General features: G+C 43.1%; 1 protein-coding gene across 16 annotated transcripts in view; it reads right to left on the minus strand.

Moving 5' to 3' along the window:
* CALCOCO2 (calcium binding and coiled-coil domain 2) overlaps positions 1–20,263 on the minus strand; it is a 34,521-nt gene that overhangs the window by 4,666 nt on the left and 9,592 nt on the right. For 5 of the 16 annotated variants that reach the window (XR_008653251.2, XM_055258465.2, XM_055258460.2 and 2 more), the window contains exons 2-12: positions 18,674–18,863; positions 14,529–14,591; positions 12,450–12,552; positions 12,161–12,294; positions 11,240–11,365; positions 9,152–9,240; positions 8,698–8,767; positions 7,634–7,756; positions 7,250–7,336; positions 5,289–5,453; positions 4,101–4,196 (exon numbers count right to left, since the gene is read on the minus strand). Coding sequence is in view for 15 of the 16 variants with exons in the window: in XM_055258465.2 (XP_055114440.2) it covers positions 4,101–4,196; positions 5,289–5,453; positions 7,250–7,336; positions 7,634–7,756; positions 8,698–8,767; positions 9,152–9,240; positions 11,240–11,365; positions 12,161–12,294; positions 12,450–12,552; positions 14,529–14,591; positions 18,674–18,853 (1,236 nt within the window). In the remaining variant the exon portion in view is untranslated. Of the gene's footprint in view, positions 1–3,718; positions 3,831–4,100; positions 4,197–4,839; positions 5,018–5,288; positions 5,454–7,249; positions 7,337–7,633; positions 7,757–8,697; positions 8,768–9,151; positions 9,241–11,239; positions 11,366–12,160; positions 12,295–12,449; positions 12,553–14,528; positions 14,592–18,673; positions 18,864–20,263 lie in introns of those variants that run through there. The other 11 variants (XM_063628793.1, XM_063628795.1, XM_055258463.2 and 8 more) reach the window with 7 other exon arrangements.

The following is a 20,263-nucleotide window of genomic DNA, read 5'->3' on the forward strand; positions in this document are numbered from 1 at the left end:
CTTTATACCTGAATTTATTTATTTATTTTGAGTCACAGTCTTGCTCTGTCACCCAGGCCAGAGGGCAGTGGCACCATCTCGGCTCACTGCAACCTCCGTCTCCCAGTTTCAAGTGATTCTTGTGCCTCAGCCTCCCAAGTAGCTGGGATTACAGGCACCCACCACCATGCCTAGCTAATTTCTGTATTTTTAGTAGAGACAGGGGTTTCACCATGTTGGCCAGGCTGGTCTCGAACTCCTGACCTCAAGTGATCTGCCCGCCTTGGCCTCCCAAAGTGTCAAGATTACAGGTGTGAGCCACTGTGCCCAGCCTCTACCTGAATTTATTTTTATTTATTTATTTTTTTTGAGACGGAGTCTTGCTCTGTCACTCAGGCTGGAGTGCAGTGGCGCAATCTCGGCTCACTGCAAGCTCCGCCTCCCGGGTTCACGCCATTCTCCTGCCTCAGCCTCTCCGAGTAGCTGGGACTACAGGCGCCCGCCACCACGCCCGGCTAATTTTTTTGTATTTTTAGTAGAGACGGGGTTTCACCGTGGTCTCGATCTCCTGACCTCGTGATCCACCTGCCTCAGCCTCCCAAAGTGCTGGGATTACAGGCGTGAGCCACCGCGCCTGGCTCTGAATTTAAATATATTTACATTTTGTTTATATTAATACAAAAAAGAATTTTAAATCTCTAAATACATGCCAACTAAAGGGAGGAACAAATGTGTAGATATATGAAAGTGGCAGGAGCTATATTAACACTGCAACTATTCTGATAGCTATATTAACGTTGAAACTATTGTATATTATTATTATTGTTGTTAAAGTTGTTTTTTTTAGAGACAGGGTCTTGCTCGGTCACCCAGGCTGGAGTGCGGGGTGAGATCATAGCTTACTGCAGCCTTGAACTCATGGGCTCAAGCAACCCTCCCACCTCAGCCTCCTTAGTAGCTGGGACTACAGGCACACGACAGCATGCCTGGCTGATTTTTAAATTTTTTGTAGAGATGATAGGCTCTTGCTTTGTTGCCCAGGATGGTTTCAAACTCCTGGCTTTGAATGACTTTCCTGCCTTGGCCTCCCAGTGTTGTATATTATTGAGAGCAGAATATTTTTTCAATTTCTTTCCTAGAATAATTTCTTAACACAATGCAAATATTCACCTAAAATAATTTTTCCTTCTTCATGTATTATCCCATTCAAATGGATATATCAACACAGAGAATGAGTAAGAAGGCAGGGTGGGAGGGAGGTAATGAAAAAGAGAAAAATAATTACTAAAAGTGGCACAGACAGCGTTTCAAGTTCTTAGGAAAAAGAAAATAAGCAAATTTCCCTTATTATCTTAAGAGGGCTTTACTACAGTTCTTTTTTTTTTTTTTTTTTTTTTGAGACAGAGTCTTGCTCTGTCGCCCAGTCTGGAGTTCAGTGGTGCGATCTCAGCTCACTGCAACCTTCCACTTCCCGGGTTCAAGCAATTCTCCTGCCTCAGCCTCCTGAGTAGCTGGGATTACAGGCGTGCACCACCACACCTGGCTACTTTTTGTATTTTTAGTAGAGACGAGGTTTCACCAGGCTGGTCTTGAACTCCTGACCTCATGATCCGCCCACCTCAGCCTCCCAAAGTGCTGGGATTACAGGCGTGAGCCACCGCACCTGGCCTACAGTTCTTAACAAAGCTTCCAAATACCAAATCTTTCCCTTTGTTTTGCAAACTGTGTGTGCACCTGCCCCCCCCCACAATCAAACTAACCCAGGAAAACAGGGATTTCAAACTCAAGGTATAAATTAAGAGAATGGGAATAGGCCAGACACAGCGGCTTATGCCTGTAATCCCATCACTTTGGGAGGCTGAGGCGGGCGGATCACTTGAGCCCAGGAGTTCAAGACCAGCCTGGGCAACATGGGGAAACCCCCTCTCTACTAAAAACACAAAAATTAGCTGGGTGTGGTGGTGCGCACCTGCAATCCTAGCTACTCGGGGGGCTGAAGCACAAGAATCACTTGAATCTGGGAGGCGGAGGTTGCAGTGAGCCAAGATGGTGCCACTGCACTCCAGCCTGGATGACAGAGCAAGACTAAAAAAACAAACAAACAAATAAAACAAAAACAAAACAAAACAAAAAGGGAGAATGGGAATAACAAGACTAGAAAGAGAACCCAAAAAGCCTTCTGCAGTTATGAAACACATTGGCATAAATGATATAATCAAAAGTAGAAATCGAGGGAGAATTAATGTTTTAGTAGGTATGAAGTTTCAATGTTGCAAGATGGAAAAGTTCTGGAGATGTGTTGCATAGCACTGTGATGCACTGAACTCTACTGAAATGTACACTTTTACATTATTAAGATGGTATTTATTTTATTTTATTTTATTTTATTATTTTACTGAGATGGAGTCTTGCCCTGTCGCCCAGGCTGGAGTGCAGTGGCGCGATCTCAGCTCACTGCAAGCTCCACCTCCTGGGTTCACGCCATTTTCCTGCCTCAGCCTCCTGAGTAGCTGGGACTACAGGCGCCCGCCACCAAGCCTGCTAATTTTTTTTTGTATTTTTAGTAGAGACGGGGTTTCACCGTGTTAGCCAGGATGGTCTCGATCTCCTGACCTCGTGATCCGCCTGCCTCGGCCTCCCAAAGTGCTGGGATTACAGGCGTGAGCCACTGCGCCTGGCCAAATTTTATGTGTTTTAACTGCAATTTTAAAAAGAACAAAATAGTAAAAATGATCACTAGGAGGCATAGGCCAGAAGGATTATAGAGGGTAAAGATCAGGAGGCGGAGGTTGTAGTGAGTCACGATCATGCCACTGCACTCCAGGCTGGGCAAAAAATGGCCGGGTGCAGTGGCTCATGCCTGTAATCCCAGCACTTTGGGAGGCCAAGGCGGGTGGATCACCTCAGGTCAGGGGTTCGAGACCAGCCTGACCAACATGGAGAAACCCCGTCTCTACTAAAAATACAAAACTAGCCAGGCGTGGTGGCACTTGCCTGTAATCCCAGCTACTCAGGAGGCTGAGGCAGGAGAATCGCTTGAACCCGGAAGGTGGAGGTTGCGGTGAGCTGAGATCGTGCCATTGCACTCCAGCCTAGGCAAGAAGAGTGAAACTCCGTCTCAAAAAAAAAGGGTAAAGATGAAGAATTGATGGAAGTATAGATACAGGAGTAGTAGCCAGAATGCATGGACACCTATTCTTTGATGCTGAGCAAGAACATGAGAATGGGCCGGGCGTGGTGGGTCATGTCTCTAATCCCAGCACTTCGGGAGAACGAGGCAGGAGGACTGCTTGAGCCCAGGAGTTTGAGACCAGCTTGGGCAGCACAGCAAGACCTTGTTTCTAGTAAAAATAAAAAAAAATTAGCCAGGCTTGGTGGCATATGCCTATAGTCCCAGCTACTTGGGAGGCTGTGGCAGGACGATCACTTGAGCCCAGGAGATCAAGGCTGCAGTGAGCCAAGCTTGTGCCACTGCACTCCAAGCCTGGGTGACAGAGTGAGACCTTGTCTCAAAAACAACAACAAAAAAAAGAAAACAAAAAAAGAAAAGAAAGAACATGAGAATGACCTTGACTTTAAGTACAACCACTTTATTTTCTGCCATATCATCTTCAGTCAATCAATAATAAATGTTGGTTGGATGAATGAATGAACCAATGAATGAATGAATGAATGAATGAATGCACAGCATTTATTAGGGGCCTACCATGGGTCCAGCACTGGTACAGACCACCACTTCTGCTCCTGGTTTGGCAGCAAAGGAAAAAGTTGTGCTGAAGAAAAGGAGTTCCCCACTAGCATAAAGTTATGTAGGACGTTATTCCCCTATCCCCCAAGGCAACACATATTAGCTGTGAAGTTAAAAGCAAAAATAAGTTAGGTCTTCATCAGTGTGGCTTCTTTCAAGGTGACTATTGCCATGCAAACAAATTTCAGTTGTAGAATAAAGACAGGGTTTTGTGGTAGATTCGGAAATTAGATTAAATTTACTCTGTTTAGGAATAACTGTTTCACCCGCTGTCCCAGAAAGGGCCCTTTTTATTTTTATCACTACATCTCTGGGCCACCCTGCTCCTTCCCCTTAAAACCTTGGGGTTTTCTACCCTCTTTCACATACTTACATCATTTTCTCCTTCCAATCTCTCTTTTTCTCTCTGCAGAGCATTATACATCATTTTGTTCTCACTCAGTCTTTTTGACAGGTCAAAGTTTTCATCCTGTCAACAATAAAAAAAATTAGGATTAGGATCACATATTGCAGTCTGGGTACAAGGCGGGAAATTGTAGAGGATCTGGCATTGCAAAGCGGGGAGACTGAGATGGAAGAGAAGGCAACTGGGAGGAAGAAATGGTACTATGGGCAGGGTGCTAAATTAAAGTGACTTAAAAAACACCTGAAGGCCTGAGCTGGCATCAAGATGCCAGTTTTTTTTTTTTTTTTTTGGTTTAGCTGAGGGTGTAAGTGACCAAGGAGGGAAAAAGCAACCTTGGGGAAAATCTCAAGACTGACTTATCAGAATTAGAGATAAATGAAACCTTGTTGAATCCCACCCAACCATGAAAACAATCATCTTTGTTTTGAATAAACATCTCACTCAGTGAAGCCTGAAGCACTTAGGTTTGGGTTGGTGTGATTCCTTCCTACAGTGTGAGGATAGGCATCTGGGCTCAAGTTACATGAAGGAAGAGGGAACACAGGAAGGCATTTGTCCAAGGATACAAGGAGCTCAGACTGGGGTCATAAGCATCCCAGTGTGATGGGTTGACCTAACTGGTTTCATGCTTCAGAGCTTCCCATCTTCTACCTGCATGCATACACATGCGCATACCTCACAAACACACTTAAGCTAAGCCTACTAGTTGTGGTTTTTCATCCAAGATTTTTTATTTGAATGCTGGTGCCCAAACTGCTGTGCGTGTCTAGCTGACCCTGAGGTAGCAATGCGAGAGGGGGCTACCCGGTGACAGTGCTGACTGCAGGATCCTTGCTTCCCATCCCCATTGGCTCCTGCTGGCTCTTCTAGTCCTGCTTCACTTCCTCAAAAGGCAGAAATAAGAAAGGGCTCTCTGAGTCTGCACAGAAACCTGCTTGATAGTTACAAAAACCTTCCCTGAGACCTGTGGCTAAGTTGGGGCCTGTATTTCCAAGGACCCCCATGCTAGTTTCTGGCCATACACTACATCCCTCTTTTTAGTGGAAAGATAACTTTCTCACCTTAACAAGGGTGTACCATCTTCTGGACTTGGTCTAAGAACCACTAACCTTCGCACCCCTTGCTTTCCTGGGCCCTCTTATCTCTGTCACTTACCAGTGCAGCCGCCCTGAGTTGGCTGATCTGTTTGTGAAGTCGTTCATACTCTTTGTACTTCTCTAAGAAATAGGCTTTCCCGGCCTCTACCTTTGCCTTAAGGCGTTCCACCTGTTGTGCTAACTGCTCCTCCACAGTTAGTGCTGCTTTCTTGTTCCTAGGCTCCTGAAGCATAAGATACACAGTCCTCATATTTAGCGGCCTTTTAGGATGTATGAGGAATTAGGATTGCTATCAGCCAGGTGGGGAGCCCCTAGGTCTTGAAAACTATTCCATGAAAACTAAGAAAATTGGCCGGGTGCAGTGGCTCACACCTGTAATCCCAGCACTTTGGGAGGCCAAGGTGGGTGGATCACTAGAGGTCAGGAGTTCGAGACCAGCCTAGCCAACATGGCGAAACCCCGTCTCTACTAAAAATACAAAAATTAGCCGGGCATCATGGCAGGCGCCTGTAATCCCAGCTACTCAGGAGGCTGAGGCAGGAGAATAGCTTGAACCTGAGAGGTGGAGGTTGCAGTGAGCTGCACTCCAGCCTGGGTGACAGAGCAAGACTCTGTCTCAAAAAATAAAATAAAATTATATATATAAAAGAAAACCAAGGAAATCCATACTTATCACAAAGAGGTTCAAACCTTTTTTTTTTTTTTTTTTTTTTTTGAGACGGAGTCTCGCTGTGTCGCCCAGGCTGGAGCGCAATGGCGTAATCTCAGCTCACTGCAACCTCCGCCTCCTGGGTTCAAGCGATTCTCCTGCCTCAGCCACCTGAGTAGTTGGGATTACAGGCGCCCACCACCATGCCCAGCTAATTTTTGTATTTTTTGTAGAGACAGGGTTTCACCATGTTGGCCAGGCTGGTCTTGAACTCCTGACCTCAGGTGATCCGCCTGCCTCGGCCTCCTAAAGTGCTGGAATTACAGGTGTGAGTCACCGCGCCCAGCTGGGACTATAGATTATTTAAAACAGTAATTTATTTGCTACATCAGAGGTCACAAACTGGAATATGCCTATAGAGAGCAGGCAAGAAATGTAATCAAATGAAGGAATTGAATGCAATAAAACAGTGCAGACTGCAGCTAGATGGAGAATCTACAGGGACAGCAGCTACTCAGCTCTAGCTATTGCTGCTGCACAGGAATGTGGGCTCAATGTTGCTGGGTCCTTTCATTTCTCAAAGGAAGTTTGAAATACAAATTTTTATGGGAAATATTCCTATTTTTAAATGTTGGTAACTACTTTCTAAAACATTTCTGTGGTCTGACCTTGACCTATGATCTGCTGATTTGCAAACTTTGTTCTACTCTTTCCTATATCATGCTAAAGCATACAGTATCTTAGATACAGTAGGTACTCAATGGTTGACTGGATGATGCATATATGATGTGAATTACAATTCCAATGACTGGATATCCCTCGGACATCAGGATTTCTCATGTCCTTGGATCAACTAAGTAAATGGGGCTTCCAGGCACCTGTCAACACCATGGGGACTCTTTTTCAACAATATATTACAGGAAATTATTAGTCAATTAGGCTTTCATTCCTACATAATTGATAATGATGATAATTGCTAATATATTAATTATAACAAGATTTGCTTTGGGTGGTATATTTTCCTATCATAGAACCCTTTATAACCATTCATTTATCTGCCCCCATTGTATCTCTGTAAGAAGAGGGTAGGGGTTTTTCTGTGTGAGCCCTAGTCCAAGGATCTAGTTAACTACATCTTGTCATGAAGTTTAACTTGCAATATTCCTTTATCACTTATCACATATTAGAAATGCCCACTTCTAAACATTTTGTAAATGGCAGATTCTCTGTCCTTTTGGCTAGAAAGCAAACCATCTAGAGGTGAACACTCTCTTATTTATCCTGTCCATCAACTGGAAAATAGGCCCATATCCTTTTCTTCTATATCCCTATAGGCTCCCTCCCACATAACCATCCAAAGACAGACATGCCATTAATTCCTGTTGTTTCTTCATTGCAGTAGTTTCATTATGCTTCATTTGCTCCACTGTCTGCTCGAGCTTCTTCTGGTCCTTCCTCTGCACAAAAAGAGATTTCAGTACCATTGCTGGGAAAACACACACGTGCAGACACACAGCATGGAAGGGCCTGCTAAGCTAATGAGCAAGCAGGATGCATAGGGAGAGGCAAGTCTTCTCTTGTCAGTTTCTGAAGAATGCCATGAGCTATCTCATTTCAGATAGTTTCCTCTGAGCCCTTTCCTAAAGCCAGTGACATCCAGGTATATTAAAGAACATTAAAATGTTCTTTATACAAAGAACAACGTATATTTTCTTGCAAATGCCTAAAAGTGTTGTTTTCTCTCATGACTCTACCTGTTCAGTTAAACTGAGAAAGAGGTGGTCATTTTCCTTTTTCAGCTGCTCTAACTGCTCTGTCTTATCTTGATCTCCCTGAACAAGCTTCTCCATTTCTTTCTCTTGAGTTGACAGCTGGGCCTAAAACAAAAATAGTGAACATAACCAAGATATAAAAGAAGGAAAACAACAGGAACAATGCTTTTTAATGTACAATAACAAAGAGATGTGTTTCCTTAGCAACTCCCAACTGCCAAATATCTTGTAAAACTCCTTTACTTTTCAGCTCAACCTGATAGCCTAAGAATCTAAGGCTCAACTGAGTAAAATTAGACAAACCACTCTTTAAAGCACCTCTTTAAGGCATAGCTTCCTAAAAATGAGAGCAGTTCTGCTATCTGCACTATATTCCAGACTTTTGAGTATGATTTTGCTTGAAAAGATTAAAGTTTGATTATTGATATAGATGACTGTCATCTATATTAAGAGCTCATGGTAAACTACCTTAGTAATACACGAACAAATCACTAAGTTCCTTGTGAATCATGATTTTTTTTTTTTTTTTTTTGAGACAGAGTCTTGCTCTGTCACCCAGGCTGGAGTGCAGTGGTGCAATCTCTACTCACTGCAACCTTTGCTCCCGGGCTCAAGTGATTCTTCTGCCTCAGCCTCCCAAGTAGCTGGGATTACACGTGCACCTGTAAATTAGCATGCCCAGCTAATTTTTGTATTTTTAGTAGAGACGGGGTTTTGCCATATTGGCCAGGCTGATCTCAAACTCCTGACCTCAAGTGATCCACCTGCCTTGGCCTCCCAAAGTGCTGGGATTACAGATGTGAGCCACTGCGCCCAGCTGTGAATCATGATTTTTTTTTTTTTTTTTTTTAAAGCAGGGGCATGGGTAGGGTGGAGGCTTACCTGGTCCAAGAATGGAAAATACATAACCTGAAACTTTAGTGTGATACTTTGAAAAGTATGCCATTAGGCACTCACTGCAATGAAATACATCTTTGTAGGCCACCAAACTGGAGCAGTGGTAAGGCTAAGAAAATATCCTTTGACAAACGTATGGCATTACCTACCTGAAGCTGATCCACTCTGATTCCCATCTTCTCATTTTCTGAGGACATCTTCTGGTTTTGTTCTTTCAGTCTGTAGAGGTGGAGATAACTATGTGAAAAATTCACTGATTCCGGGTGAATTTTACCCCTGGCCTTAAGTGATTTAAGGCTGACTTGGCCCTAAGCCAGCAGAGTTATTTAAAAATCTACTAGTCTCCATTGCAGTCCTGTTTTGGCTTCCTGACTCCAAAAAACTGCAAGTATTCAATCCCTAAAGTTAATATTTGAAATCAGATTATTTTTCCTGACTATTCTGATACCAATTTTCTAATTCATGATTCAAAGGGTGGAGAATCACACCTATCAATGTCATAACAGTGTTTTCTCACAAATTCCAGAAATCTAATCTGACTGTACTTAAGGGTACTGATGGTACAGCAGCTCTTCCCCTCCCAGAATTATGGGACACACTCACTGAAGCAGCTCTGTCTCCCAATAGTCCTTCTGTTCTTTCACTTTCAGTTCCAACTTCTTATTGATGCTCTGTAGGGTTTCTAGCTCCTCCTATAAATTGAAACATCATCAAAGGGACAGACTATTTCTGACTTTTGAATGAGTGTCTTAGGCAGGCAACAAATATTTATTGAGCACTTACTATATGTCAGGCATAGCATGACACAGCAGTAAATGAAATACTCAAATAAAAGGAAAATGTTCTTTTTTTTTTTTTTTTTTTTTTTTTTTTAAGACAGCGCCTCACTCTATTGCCCAGACTGGAGTGCAGTGGCACAGTCTTGGCTCATTGCAACCTCTGTCGCCCGGGTTCATGCGATTGTCCTGCCTCAGCCTCCCAAAGTGCTGGGATTACAGGCATGAGCCACCGCGCCTGGTCACAAAATGCTCTTTTTATATTAAAAATGCATCACCTTAATTTCTCATTCCACTGGAGCTTATAATTTGTTCATTAAACAAATATTTACTCAGAGCCTATTCCACACTAGACACTGTTCTTGCATTGCAGACAGAACAGTGGACAAAATAGACAGAACTGCTCTTTTCCTAGAACAGTGCTGTTCAATAAGTGAGAGCTACATATAATTTTAAAATCTTAGTAGGCACATTTTTAAAAAGGTAAAAAGAAACATTAATTTTAATAATAGTGTGTTATGTGTATACATATATTTTTTTTAATTTTTTTTTTTTTTTTTTTTTTTTTTTTGAGGCAGAGTCTTGCTCTGTCGCCCAGGCTGGAGTGCAGTGGCCCAATCTCGGCTCACTGCAAGCTCCGCCTCCCAGGTTCACGCCATTCTCCTGCCTCAGCCTCTCCGAGTAGCTGGGACTACAGGCGCCCGCCACCACGCCCGGCTAATTTTTTGTATTTTTAGTAGAGACGGGGTTTCACCATGATCTCGATCTCCTGACCTCGTGATCCGCCCGCCTCGGCCTCCCAAAGTGCTGGGATTACAAGCGTGAGCCACCACGCCCAGCCAGGAATTTTTTTTTTTTTTTGAGATAAAGTCTTGCTCTGTTGCTCAAGCTGGAGTGCAGTGGCGTGATCTTGGCTCACTGCAATCTCTGCCTACCGGGTTCAAGCAATTATCTTGCCTCAGCCTCCTGAGTAGCTGAGATTACAGGCGCATGCCACCATGCCTGGCTAATTTTTTTTTTGAGACAGAGTCTTGCTCTGTCGCCCACGCTAGAGTGCAGGGGTGTGATCTTGGCTCACTGCAACCTCTGCCTCCCAGGTTCAAGCAATTCTCCTGCCTCAGCCTCCTGAGTAGCTTGGATTACAGGCGCCTACCACCATGCTTGGCTAATTTTTGTATTTTTAGTAGAGACGGTGTTTCACCATCTTGGCCAGGCGGGTCTCAAACTCCTGACCAAAGTGCTGGGATTACAGGCATGTGCCACCACACCCGGTCTCCTGGCTAATTTTTGTATTTTTAGTAGAGACAGCGTTTTGTCATATTGGCCAGGCTGGTCTTGAACTCCTGATCTCAGGTGATCTACCCACCTTGGCCTCCCAAAGTGCTGGTATTACAGGTATGAACCACTGCGCCTGGCCAAATGATAGTATATTTAACCGAATGTACCTAAAATATCATTTCAACATATAAACAATTAAAAGGAGATATTCAGCCAGGTACAGTGGCTCATGCCTATAATCCCAGCACTTTGGGAAGCTCAGGTGAGTGGATCACCTGAGGCCAGGAGTGTGAGACCAGCCTGGCCAACATGGTAAAACCCTGTCTCTAAAAAATATAAAAATTGGCTGGGTGTGGTGGTGATCACCTGTAATCCCAGCTACTCAGGAGGCTGAGGTAGGAGAATCGCTTGAACCTGGGAGGCGGGGGTTGCAGTGAGCCAGGATCGCACCCTTGCACTCCAGCCTGGGTGACACAGTGAGACTCCATTTCAAACAAACAAACAAAACTAATGCCTGTTCAAAGATACTGGTATAAGAAGGTGAGATCACAGGCAAAACAGAATATGGTGCTGGATAAGAGGCACCATCCAATTCTGGTCTCCACGCTCCAAGGTCACCTATAACCAGCAGCCATACCTGCTTCTTTTGGAGCTCAGCCTGCATGTCTGAGTTCTGCTTCTGGAGGCTGACACAGCTGTCCTTCAGCTCCTGGTTTTCTTTGCAAAGCTCCTTGTTGTGCTGCTCAATCTCTTCCACCTCTCCCTACAAAAGAACATTCCATAAACTATATTCCAAGTCCCTCTAGCAGAAAATTCCCATAGGTTAGGATGGTGAGGGACTGGCTGATTCCCATTCACTGCAGTGACATCTATGTATCCCAAATGGGGGCTGCTCCTTAATAACTAGGTAAGGGTATAACAGAGGTATGTCTTTATAATTGCAGCAATACCAAGAAAGGCAAGCAAAAATTAAAGCCATTAAAAGTTAAAAGGAACAATAATACAAGAATGTAGATTCTTCTTGCAGACGCTTAGTATTGTTTGTCTCTCCCAATGGACTTAGCTCCTTGTGGCCAAGGACAATGTTTTAACTGATTCTTCATTGTGTTCCCAGTGCCTACCATAGTGCTGGATGAAGAGTAGGTGTCCTGTTAAATGATGAAGTAATAAAATGAATCTAATACTCATGTATGACAGACAGGCTGTAGGCCAGAACTGAAAGAGGTAAGAATATTTGGTGCTTCTCTCCTCAAAGGAGTTTTACATTTACCACAGTGATAAGATGTGTAGATGACAAAAATTAAGCAATTGGAAAAGTTAAAATAACTGAATGCCAGCTGAGTTAAAGAAGTTTTAGAAAAGGAAGAAATCACTTATTGTTATGATTCTTGTTAACATTCCTAAGTCATTCCTGAGTGAGTCCGTGTGAGTACTATATACATTTTTTCCAATGATATCCGTTAGATATTCAATAAAGCCTTATTAACTCAAATTCCATCCTATCCTATATTGCTACTCATAATGGCAGTAAGGGATTGAGGTGAGAAGTTTTACAAACCTGAGTGGTAACAACCAGGATGTCTTCCTCATTTTCTGGACGGAATTGGAAAGGAATACTTGCTCCCCGGACCACACCATCCTGATCCACATAGCAGAACTGGTAATACTCATCATCCTTGGGCAGGTAGTAAGCTGAAAACACAACATAATTTTTAATCCAAAATAAGATCTCTTTAGAAAAGTAAAATTCTGGAAGTCTTTTTATCTGCCCCAGAAAGCTCAAGCTGAAGGGAATTAATTAGTCTTGGCTACTGTCTTCAACACCTTTGATCCAGGATTTTTCTCACCTTTGAATTGGACTTCCTGCTGTTTAGCTGATTTGTTGTTTAGGTCAATGGGCAAAGTAACCCACATGAAGGTGTAATACTCACGGGTTGTCTTCCACCCCACCTGCAATGACAAGAAGTTCTTATTTAGTACCTGAAAGGGGCCTGGGGAAAATCCTAATTGGGCTACATCTTCTTAAAATTACTTTTTATTTGTATATATTGAAAATATAGGCCGGGTGCGGTGGCTCATGCCTGTAATCCTAGCACTTTGGGAGGTCAAGGCAGGTGGATTGCCTGAGCTCAGTAGTTCGAGACCAGCCTGGGCAACATGGTGAAACCCTGTCTCCACTAAAATACAAAAAATAAACTGGGCATGGTGGTGTGCACCTGTAATCCCAGCTACTCAGGAGGTTGAGGCAGGAGAATTGCCTGAACCCAGGAGGCGGAGGTTGCAGTGAGCTGAGATTGCACCACTGCACTCCGGCCTGGGTGACAGAGTAAGACTCTGTCTCCAAAAAAAGAAAAAAGAAAATATAATAGAATGAGTTCATTATAACAAGATTCTCATGCCAGGGCTCAAATCCTTTTTAATTTTTTATTTTATTTTTCACTTATGACAAATACATATGGGAAAATGTCTGATACAACCAAAAATTGGGGTGCACATACACAGCTCAAAATACAAGTCTTAGAAGGATTTGAAAACTAGCTCCTCACCACCCAGGAAAAATGCTCCAAAAATTCTATCTACAAGTCAGAGATAGAGCTGAGACTGATTTAAGGGGAAAGTTCTGGGAATATGAACCCTGATCCTCTTACAATGGCATTCTTTGGACTTCTAAATCAGAAATCACTTCTGACCTGCCCTCTCTATTGGTATGTCCTCTATTGTGTCCAATTAAGCCTTCTCATATACAAACCTGGATATACTACTGCATTAAAAAAAAAAAAAAAACTCCACTCTTTTTTATAATGTCTGTGTTGGGGGCAGAGGGAGAACAGGGTTCTTAGGTTATGAGGCACCAGATAAGAGATTCCAGGTCTATATAATTTTTTTTCTTCATGCATGCTTAATGATGGCTTTTTGGTAATAAAGATATTAACAACAATCTGGTAGTCGTAAAGGCCTCTTCTAGGTATTGAATACAATAAATCATAAGACATAAGGATGCAGCAAAACATGCCTCAGAGCAGAAAGCTAGTTAAGTGGAAAATATTCTCACAAATGTGAAGGGGGTAAAAGATTGCTCAAATCTTATCTAGAAAATAAAAGCACACCAGAGAATAGAAAGGGAGCTATTGTGTCTTCAAGGGGACAACACTCAGCAAATGAGAAGCAAAATTACATTTATTGCCGTATTTTGACCCTATCTGGGCTCAGTAAGAAGAGAACTAAAAATAAATCCCATTTTTATATATTAAGGAATCAAAGCAGGGTTGAAAAGGCTATACCAAAAACTCATCAGAACATCCTAGGGCATGTTTTAGAGTCTCATTAATACACACCCCATTGCTGTAAGCATCTCAGAGCCACTGCAGCCTGCGGTGGTACAGGAAGCAGGAATTTTATGGAGTCCTCATTCACATCCTGGAGTTTCTTAATGCACTGTGACCAAAATATCATTGGGAAGTCCTAAGAATTATTGCTGCCTTGGAACAGGGAAACAACTTCTAGCCACCTGCAATTTCTGTCCTTGGCTCCTCCATTTGAGTAGTCCTTGTTCCAGTTTGTCTTGGAAACATTTAAATGCCCAAGTCAAGGAGAGTATGAAGCATAGGATTATACACTGAGGGAAGGAAAGCAGACTGCTTCCTGCTTTAGGCTCCATCATTGGTGGTGGCTTTCACTATAGAGAAGATGTAACATATTTGTATGTATTAAAAATATTTACTGGCTGGGCACAGTGGTGCATGCCTGTAATCCCAGTTACTCAGTGGCTGAGGCACGAGAATCACCGGAACCCAGGAGGTAGAGGTTGCAGTGAGCCCAGATTGCACCTCTGCACTCCAGCCTGGGTGACAGAGCAACACTCTGTCTCAAAATAAAATACATTTTAAAAAATAAATAAAAAATAAAAAGATTTACTGAGTACCTACCTGGTGCCAGATACTACCAGTGTCTGGGGTGATGAAGAGTTGAATAGTCTCATTAAGACTACACTGAAAGAACACGGGGGAGAGCATTTGAGGTGAGCTGCGAAGGACGAAACTTTAGTCAACTCTTCATTCTCTAATTTACTATCTGTTGCTCAAAGGAATCAGCAGAGTAGAGGAGAAAAAGCAGAGGTTTGGGAGCCAAACCTGCTTCATGGCTTATTCACTGTGAGGCCTTGGGAAAGTCACCATCTCTCAGGGATATTCATGTTACTTACTTATGCCCAAGAGATACTACTACTCACCTCAGGGGGCTACTGCACTGTGAGAATTTTTCTTTCTTTTCTTTCTTTCTTTTTTTTTTTTTTTGAGATGGAGTCTCGCTCTGTTGCCCAGGCTGGAGTGCAATGGCATGATCTTGGCTCACTGCAACCTCCGCCTCCTGGGTTCAAGCGATTCTCCTGCCTCAGCCTCCCAAGTAGCTGGGATTACAGGCATGTGCCACCACGCCTGGCTAATTTTGTATTTTTAGTAGAGACAGGGTTTCTCCATGTTGGTCTGGCTGGTCTTCAACTCCCTAGCTCAGGTGATCCACCCGCCTTGGCCTCCTAAAGTGCTGGGATTACAGGCATGAGCCACAGCACCCGGCCCACTGTGAGGATTTGATTAGGCAATACACACACACACACACACACACACACACACACACCCTCAACATAGGCCTAGCATAGTGTGTCCTCAGGGTAGGTATTCAAGTCAATAGCTTTATGGACAAGGGACATTAGAAGCCCTTCTTCAGATTAACGATTATTTCTTTATTGGGGTATGGTAATACCTCTGAAATGTATGAAGCATTCCAAATATAGATACATCTTAAAAAAAATTTTTTTTTAAGATGGAGTCTCGCTCTGTTGCCCAGGCTGGAGTGCAGTGGCACAATCTTGGCTCACTGCAATCTCTGCCTCTTGGGTTCAAGCAATTCTCCTGCCTCAGCCTCCTGAGTAGCTGGGACTACAGGTGGGTGCCACCATGCCTGGCTAATTTTTGTATTTTTAGTAGAGATAGGGTTTCACCATGTTGGCCAGGCTGGTCTTGAACTCCTGACCTCAAGTGATCCGTCCGCCTTGGCCTCCCTCCTGGGATTACAGGTGTGAGCCACCACACCTGGACAAAATATTTTTAAACACTTGTTTTTAAAAAGCCCCAGATTGGCCGGGCGCGGTAGCTCATGCCTGTAATCCCAGCACTTTGGGAGGCTGAGGTGGGTGGATCACCTGAGGTCACAAGTTCCAGACCAGCCTGGCCAACGTGATGAAACCCTGTTTCTACTAAAAATACAAAAATTAGCTGGGCATGGTGGTGGGTCCCTGTAATACTAGCTACTCGGGAGGCTGACACAGGAAATCGCTTGAACCGGGGAGGCGGGGTGCCTGTAATCTCAGCTACCTGGGAGGCTGAGGCAGGAGAATCGCTTGAACCAGGGAGGCAGAGGTTGCAGTGAGCCAAGATCGCGCTATTGCACTCCAGCCTGGGTGACAAGAGCAAAACTCCATCTTAAAAAAAAAAAAAAAAGCCCAAGATTTTCATATGATATATGGCGAAGTCTTTACTGGTCGTTGCTAAGCACTTGGGGGAATACAACCGGTCTAAGCAAAACAGAAATATAACGATGTTCCAAAAAGAAAAAAAAAAAGACGTTATAAACTACATTTTAAAGTCTGGTAAGTAATTTTTGAATCATTTTCTTTTTCATGATCTGTACCTGCATTAACCAATGATAGCCACTAGCCACATGAAGCTATTTAAACTTTAATTAACATTAAGTAAAATTTAAAATCCAGTTACTCAGGCCGGGCGCGGTGGCTCACACCTGTCATCTCAGCACTTTGGTAGGCCGAGGCAGGCAGATCACCTGAGGCTGGGAGTTCGAGACCGGCCTGACCAACATGGAGAAACCCTGTCTCACCTAAAAATACAAAATTAGCCAGGCATGGTGGCACATGCCTGTAATCCCAGCTACTCAGGAGGCTGAGGCAGGAGAATCGCTTGAACCTAGGAGGCGGAGGTTGCAGTGAGCCAAGATTGCGCCATTGCACTCCAGCCTGGGCAACAGAATGAAATTCTGTCTCTAAATAAATGAATTAATTAAATTAATCCAGTTACTTAGTCACACTAACCACATTTCAAGTGCTTAACAGCCACATGTGGCTAGTAGCAGCTGTACTAGACAGTGAAGCTACAGCTCCATTGTGGAAAACTCTTACCAGGCAATGTGACCTATATGCTTTGCTACATATGAGGAAGAAGAAAAACAACTACCATCTTCTTTCTAAGACAGAAAACACTCTGGTGGGTTGGCACACCTTTTAGTCTGATGATTCGATACCTCGCAGTCTCAACAGCTGTCATGACACTTGCCAGTGTCCTGCTGGTTGGCCACTATCCCTATCTCCAAACACCAGTCTTGTTACCTCCAGCTTCCGTTGCTCATCAATAAGCTTGATGTTCCAAACCATTATGGAAAAGGAATTCAATGAAGGATATAAATAAGCAACAGCTCCTTCACAGTGCAGTTGAGAATGGTGTCTGATTTCAGGATGAACAGCACTGGCAAATAGGCCCATGACATACTGAGGTGTCAAACCAAAGGTCACTGACGTTGGGAGTTGGCAGTGTAAATTACTTAAATTTGACCTTTATTTCTTGTCTCTGGAAATAGGAAGATTTGTCATTATGGTGTATGTGAGATGTATGAGAGAGAAAGACATGGATGGGAGGGCAAAGGGGACATAGAGAGTAAGCTAATTAAAATTTTAAAATACCATTCTATACTTGAACTGATGGGGTGATCAGACACTGGAAGAGGTCACTAAGAGAGCTCATAAACTCTCAGTCCTTGGAAATCATTATAAAGTAGTCAGACACACTTATTCAGGAATAAACGTTTTGGAAACAGGATGTCAATATCCTCAATATCCTTTCCAGATTTGTGGTATTTGTATCAAAACAAACTAAACATCATACCAAGTAAGGAAGTAATGTTTAGTCTCAGAAATGACATATGAGGTCAACCATCTCAGTCAAGTCATACATAAATATTTCAAAATAGGATCATGTAAAAAGCCTTTAATTTGGGAGGCTGAGGTGGGCAGATCACAAGGTCAGGAATTCAAGACCAGCCTGACCAACATGGTGAAACCTGGTTTCTTCTAAAAATACAAAAATTAGCAGGGTGTGGTGGCATTCGTCTATAATCCCAGCTACTCTGGAGGCTGAGGCAGGAGAATTGCTTGAACCCGGGAGGTGGGGGTTGCAGTGAGCCGAGATTGCACCACTGTACTTCAGCCTGGGCAATAAGTGAGACTCTGTCTCAAAGAAAAAAACAAAAAGGAAAGAAAGAAATCAGTTAGGCATTGTTCTGCACACCTGTAGTCCCAGCTGCTGAAAAGGCTGAGGTGGGAGGATCACTGAGCCTGGGAGGAGGTTGAGGCTGCAGTGAACTACACTCCACCCTGAGAGACAGAGCAAGACCCTATCTCAACAACAACAAGCAAGCATTTATATTTGGTCTTTGACAGCATAATAAGGACAGGTGTGGTGGGTCACGCCTGTAATCCCAGCACTTTAGGAGGCTGAGGCAGGCAGATCACCTGAGATCAGGAGTTTGAGACCAGCCTGGTCAACATGGTGAAACCCCATCTCTACTAAAAATACAAAAATTAGCCAGATGTGGTGGCAGGTGCCTGTAATCTCAGCTACTCGGGATGCTGAGGCAGGAGAACTGCTTGAACCCAGGAGGTGGAGGTTGCAGTGAGCTGAGATCGTGCCATTGCACTCCAGCCTAGGTGACAGAGCAAGACTCTATTTCAAAAGAAAAGAAAAGAAAAGAAAAAAACAAAAAGAAAGCATAACAAAATTTGAAGATTATATGATTTGCCATCTTATTTTAGCTTGACGCTGAAATGAAAATTTGAGTCCCGCAGCAGACATTAGTGTGTGAAGAGAGAAGTGCTGTGGAGCTTGGCTAGAATTTAAAAATTGCCAACACATATTATACAAAATGCTTATAATACACAGAGAGTCACACAGTCAGGTAACTAAGAATCACCTCTAGTTCCTGATCACTTGGTACTGAATTAACCACTTACTCTAAAGATGCCAATCCAATCCTTTCGACGAGGGATGAAATGCTGGGTGAAGGTATAATGACATGTGACGTCCCCTCCAGGGATGTAGAACTTCTCCACACTGTTAAAGATGACCTGAGAGAAATGACAGTGATCCAGCAAGATAGCTGATGTGGGGGGATCTTCGATGGTCTTCTCCATGGTAGGGGTCCTGTTATGAAATGTGGAACAGAGTAAGGCTTAGAAAGCATTGTCTGAAATGTTGGTGATTTCTGGGCTTTCATCCAGGGAACATTCTGTGCAAAGCAAGTCAGGAAAAGCAAAATCCTGACAAATACTGAGATTACACAATTTGCTTTCTGTTTCACTTCGAGCCATCTCAGTCACAACTTCCTATGCTACGAGAATTTTCTGACAATATCTTTAACTTCTTCACCACAGGCACCACAACCCTCACATGAACAGCGGCTTATAGCTACTTTAGTTCCCCTTTCTCTAAATGACTTAAATAAGCAAGGCAGCCTAGATAAAATAGCCTGAGTTGGGAACTGTTAAACTTAAATTCTAGATTTTTCATCCCAACAAGCCCTATGACTTTAGGAAAGTCCATCTCTCTGGATTTCATCTTCTATATTCAATCCATTTATCCTATAATTATCAGGACCTTCCATATATAAGATACTCTGCTAGGACCTGGGGATGGGAATGAGAAGAAAGGAATGAGAGAAAATTATTTGACATGCAGTAGTGACAAGCATGGGTTCTAAATTAGAATGGTGGCGTTCAAATTCTAGCTTCACCACCTATTAAATTTGTGGCATTGGGCAATTTATTTAATCTGCTGGGCTCTGTGCCTGTTTCCTTATCTGTAAAATGGGGCTAAAAATAACATCTACCCCATTTAGTTTTTTGTGAGGCATAAGTGAAATAAAATGTCCAGCCCTTAAATCAGTGGCTGCCATTGTAGGCACTTCACACAAAGTTGATGCATGTTGAATGACAAAGTACTTAGCACAGAGTCTGCAGAAAGGGTTTAAGAGACGTTAGTTATAGTTAGTTATATAGTTATTACTGTTGTAGTTGTGGGTTTTTTTTTCCTGGTACAACCTTAAAAGGGGTCCCAATCCAATAGAGAGGATAGAGGAGTATAAAAATGACTGCCAAATGAATCGAATAAGAAGTACAAAATGCTCTGGCGTTCAAAACAGGGAGAGATGCAACTGGTTAGGAAAATAAAGAAAACTTCAGGGAATGAGAAGAATCTTAGATTAGCCCTCAGAGAGGATTAGGATTTTGACAAGTGGGTTTTTGAGTGAGGGCATTCTAGGTGAAGGAAACAGCATGAGTAACAACAAAGAAACAGAAAAATGCAACCCACATTTGGAAGACAGCAAACAAGTTTGGATCCCTAGCTATAAATGGGGATAATACCCTGTGTTTCACCTTTCTTGGTTATAGTACAGATAAAATGTGATCAAGAATAGAAAAGTTGTGGCTGGGTGCAGTGGCTCACACCTGTAATCCCAGCACTTTGGGAGGCAGAGGCAGGTGGATCTTTTGAGTCCAGGAGTTCATGACCAACCTGGGCAACATGGCAAAACCCCATCTCTA

Source organism: Symphalangus syndactylus, chromosome 20 (genome assembly GCF_028878055.3).
Source record: "Symphalangus syndactylus isolate Jambi chromosome 20, NHGRI_mSymSyn1-v2.1_pri, whole genome shotgun sequence".
NCBI lineage: Eukaryota > Metazoa > Chordata > Mammalia > Primates > Hylobatidae > Symphalangus > Symphalangus syndactylus.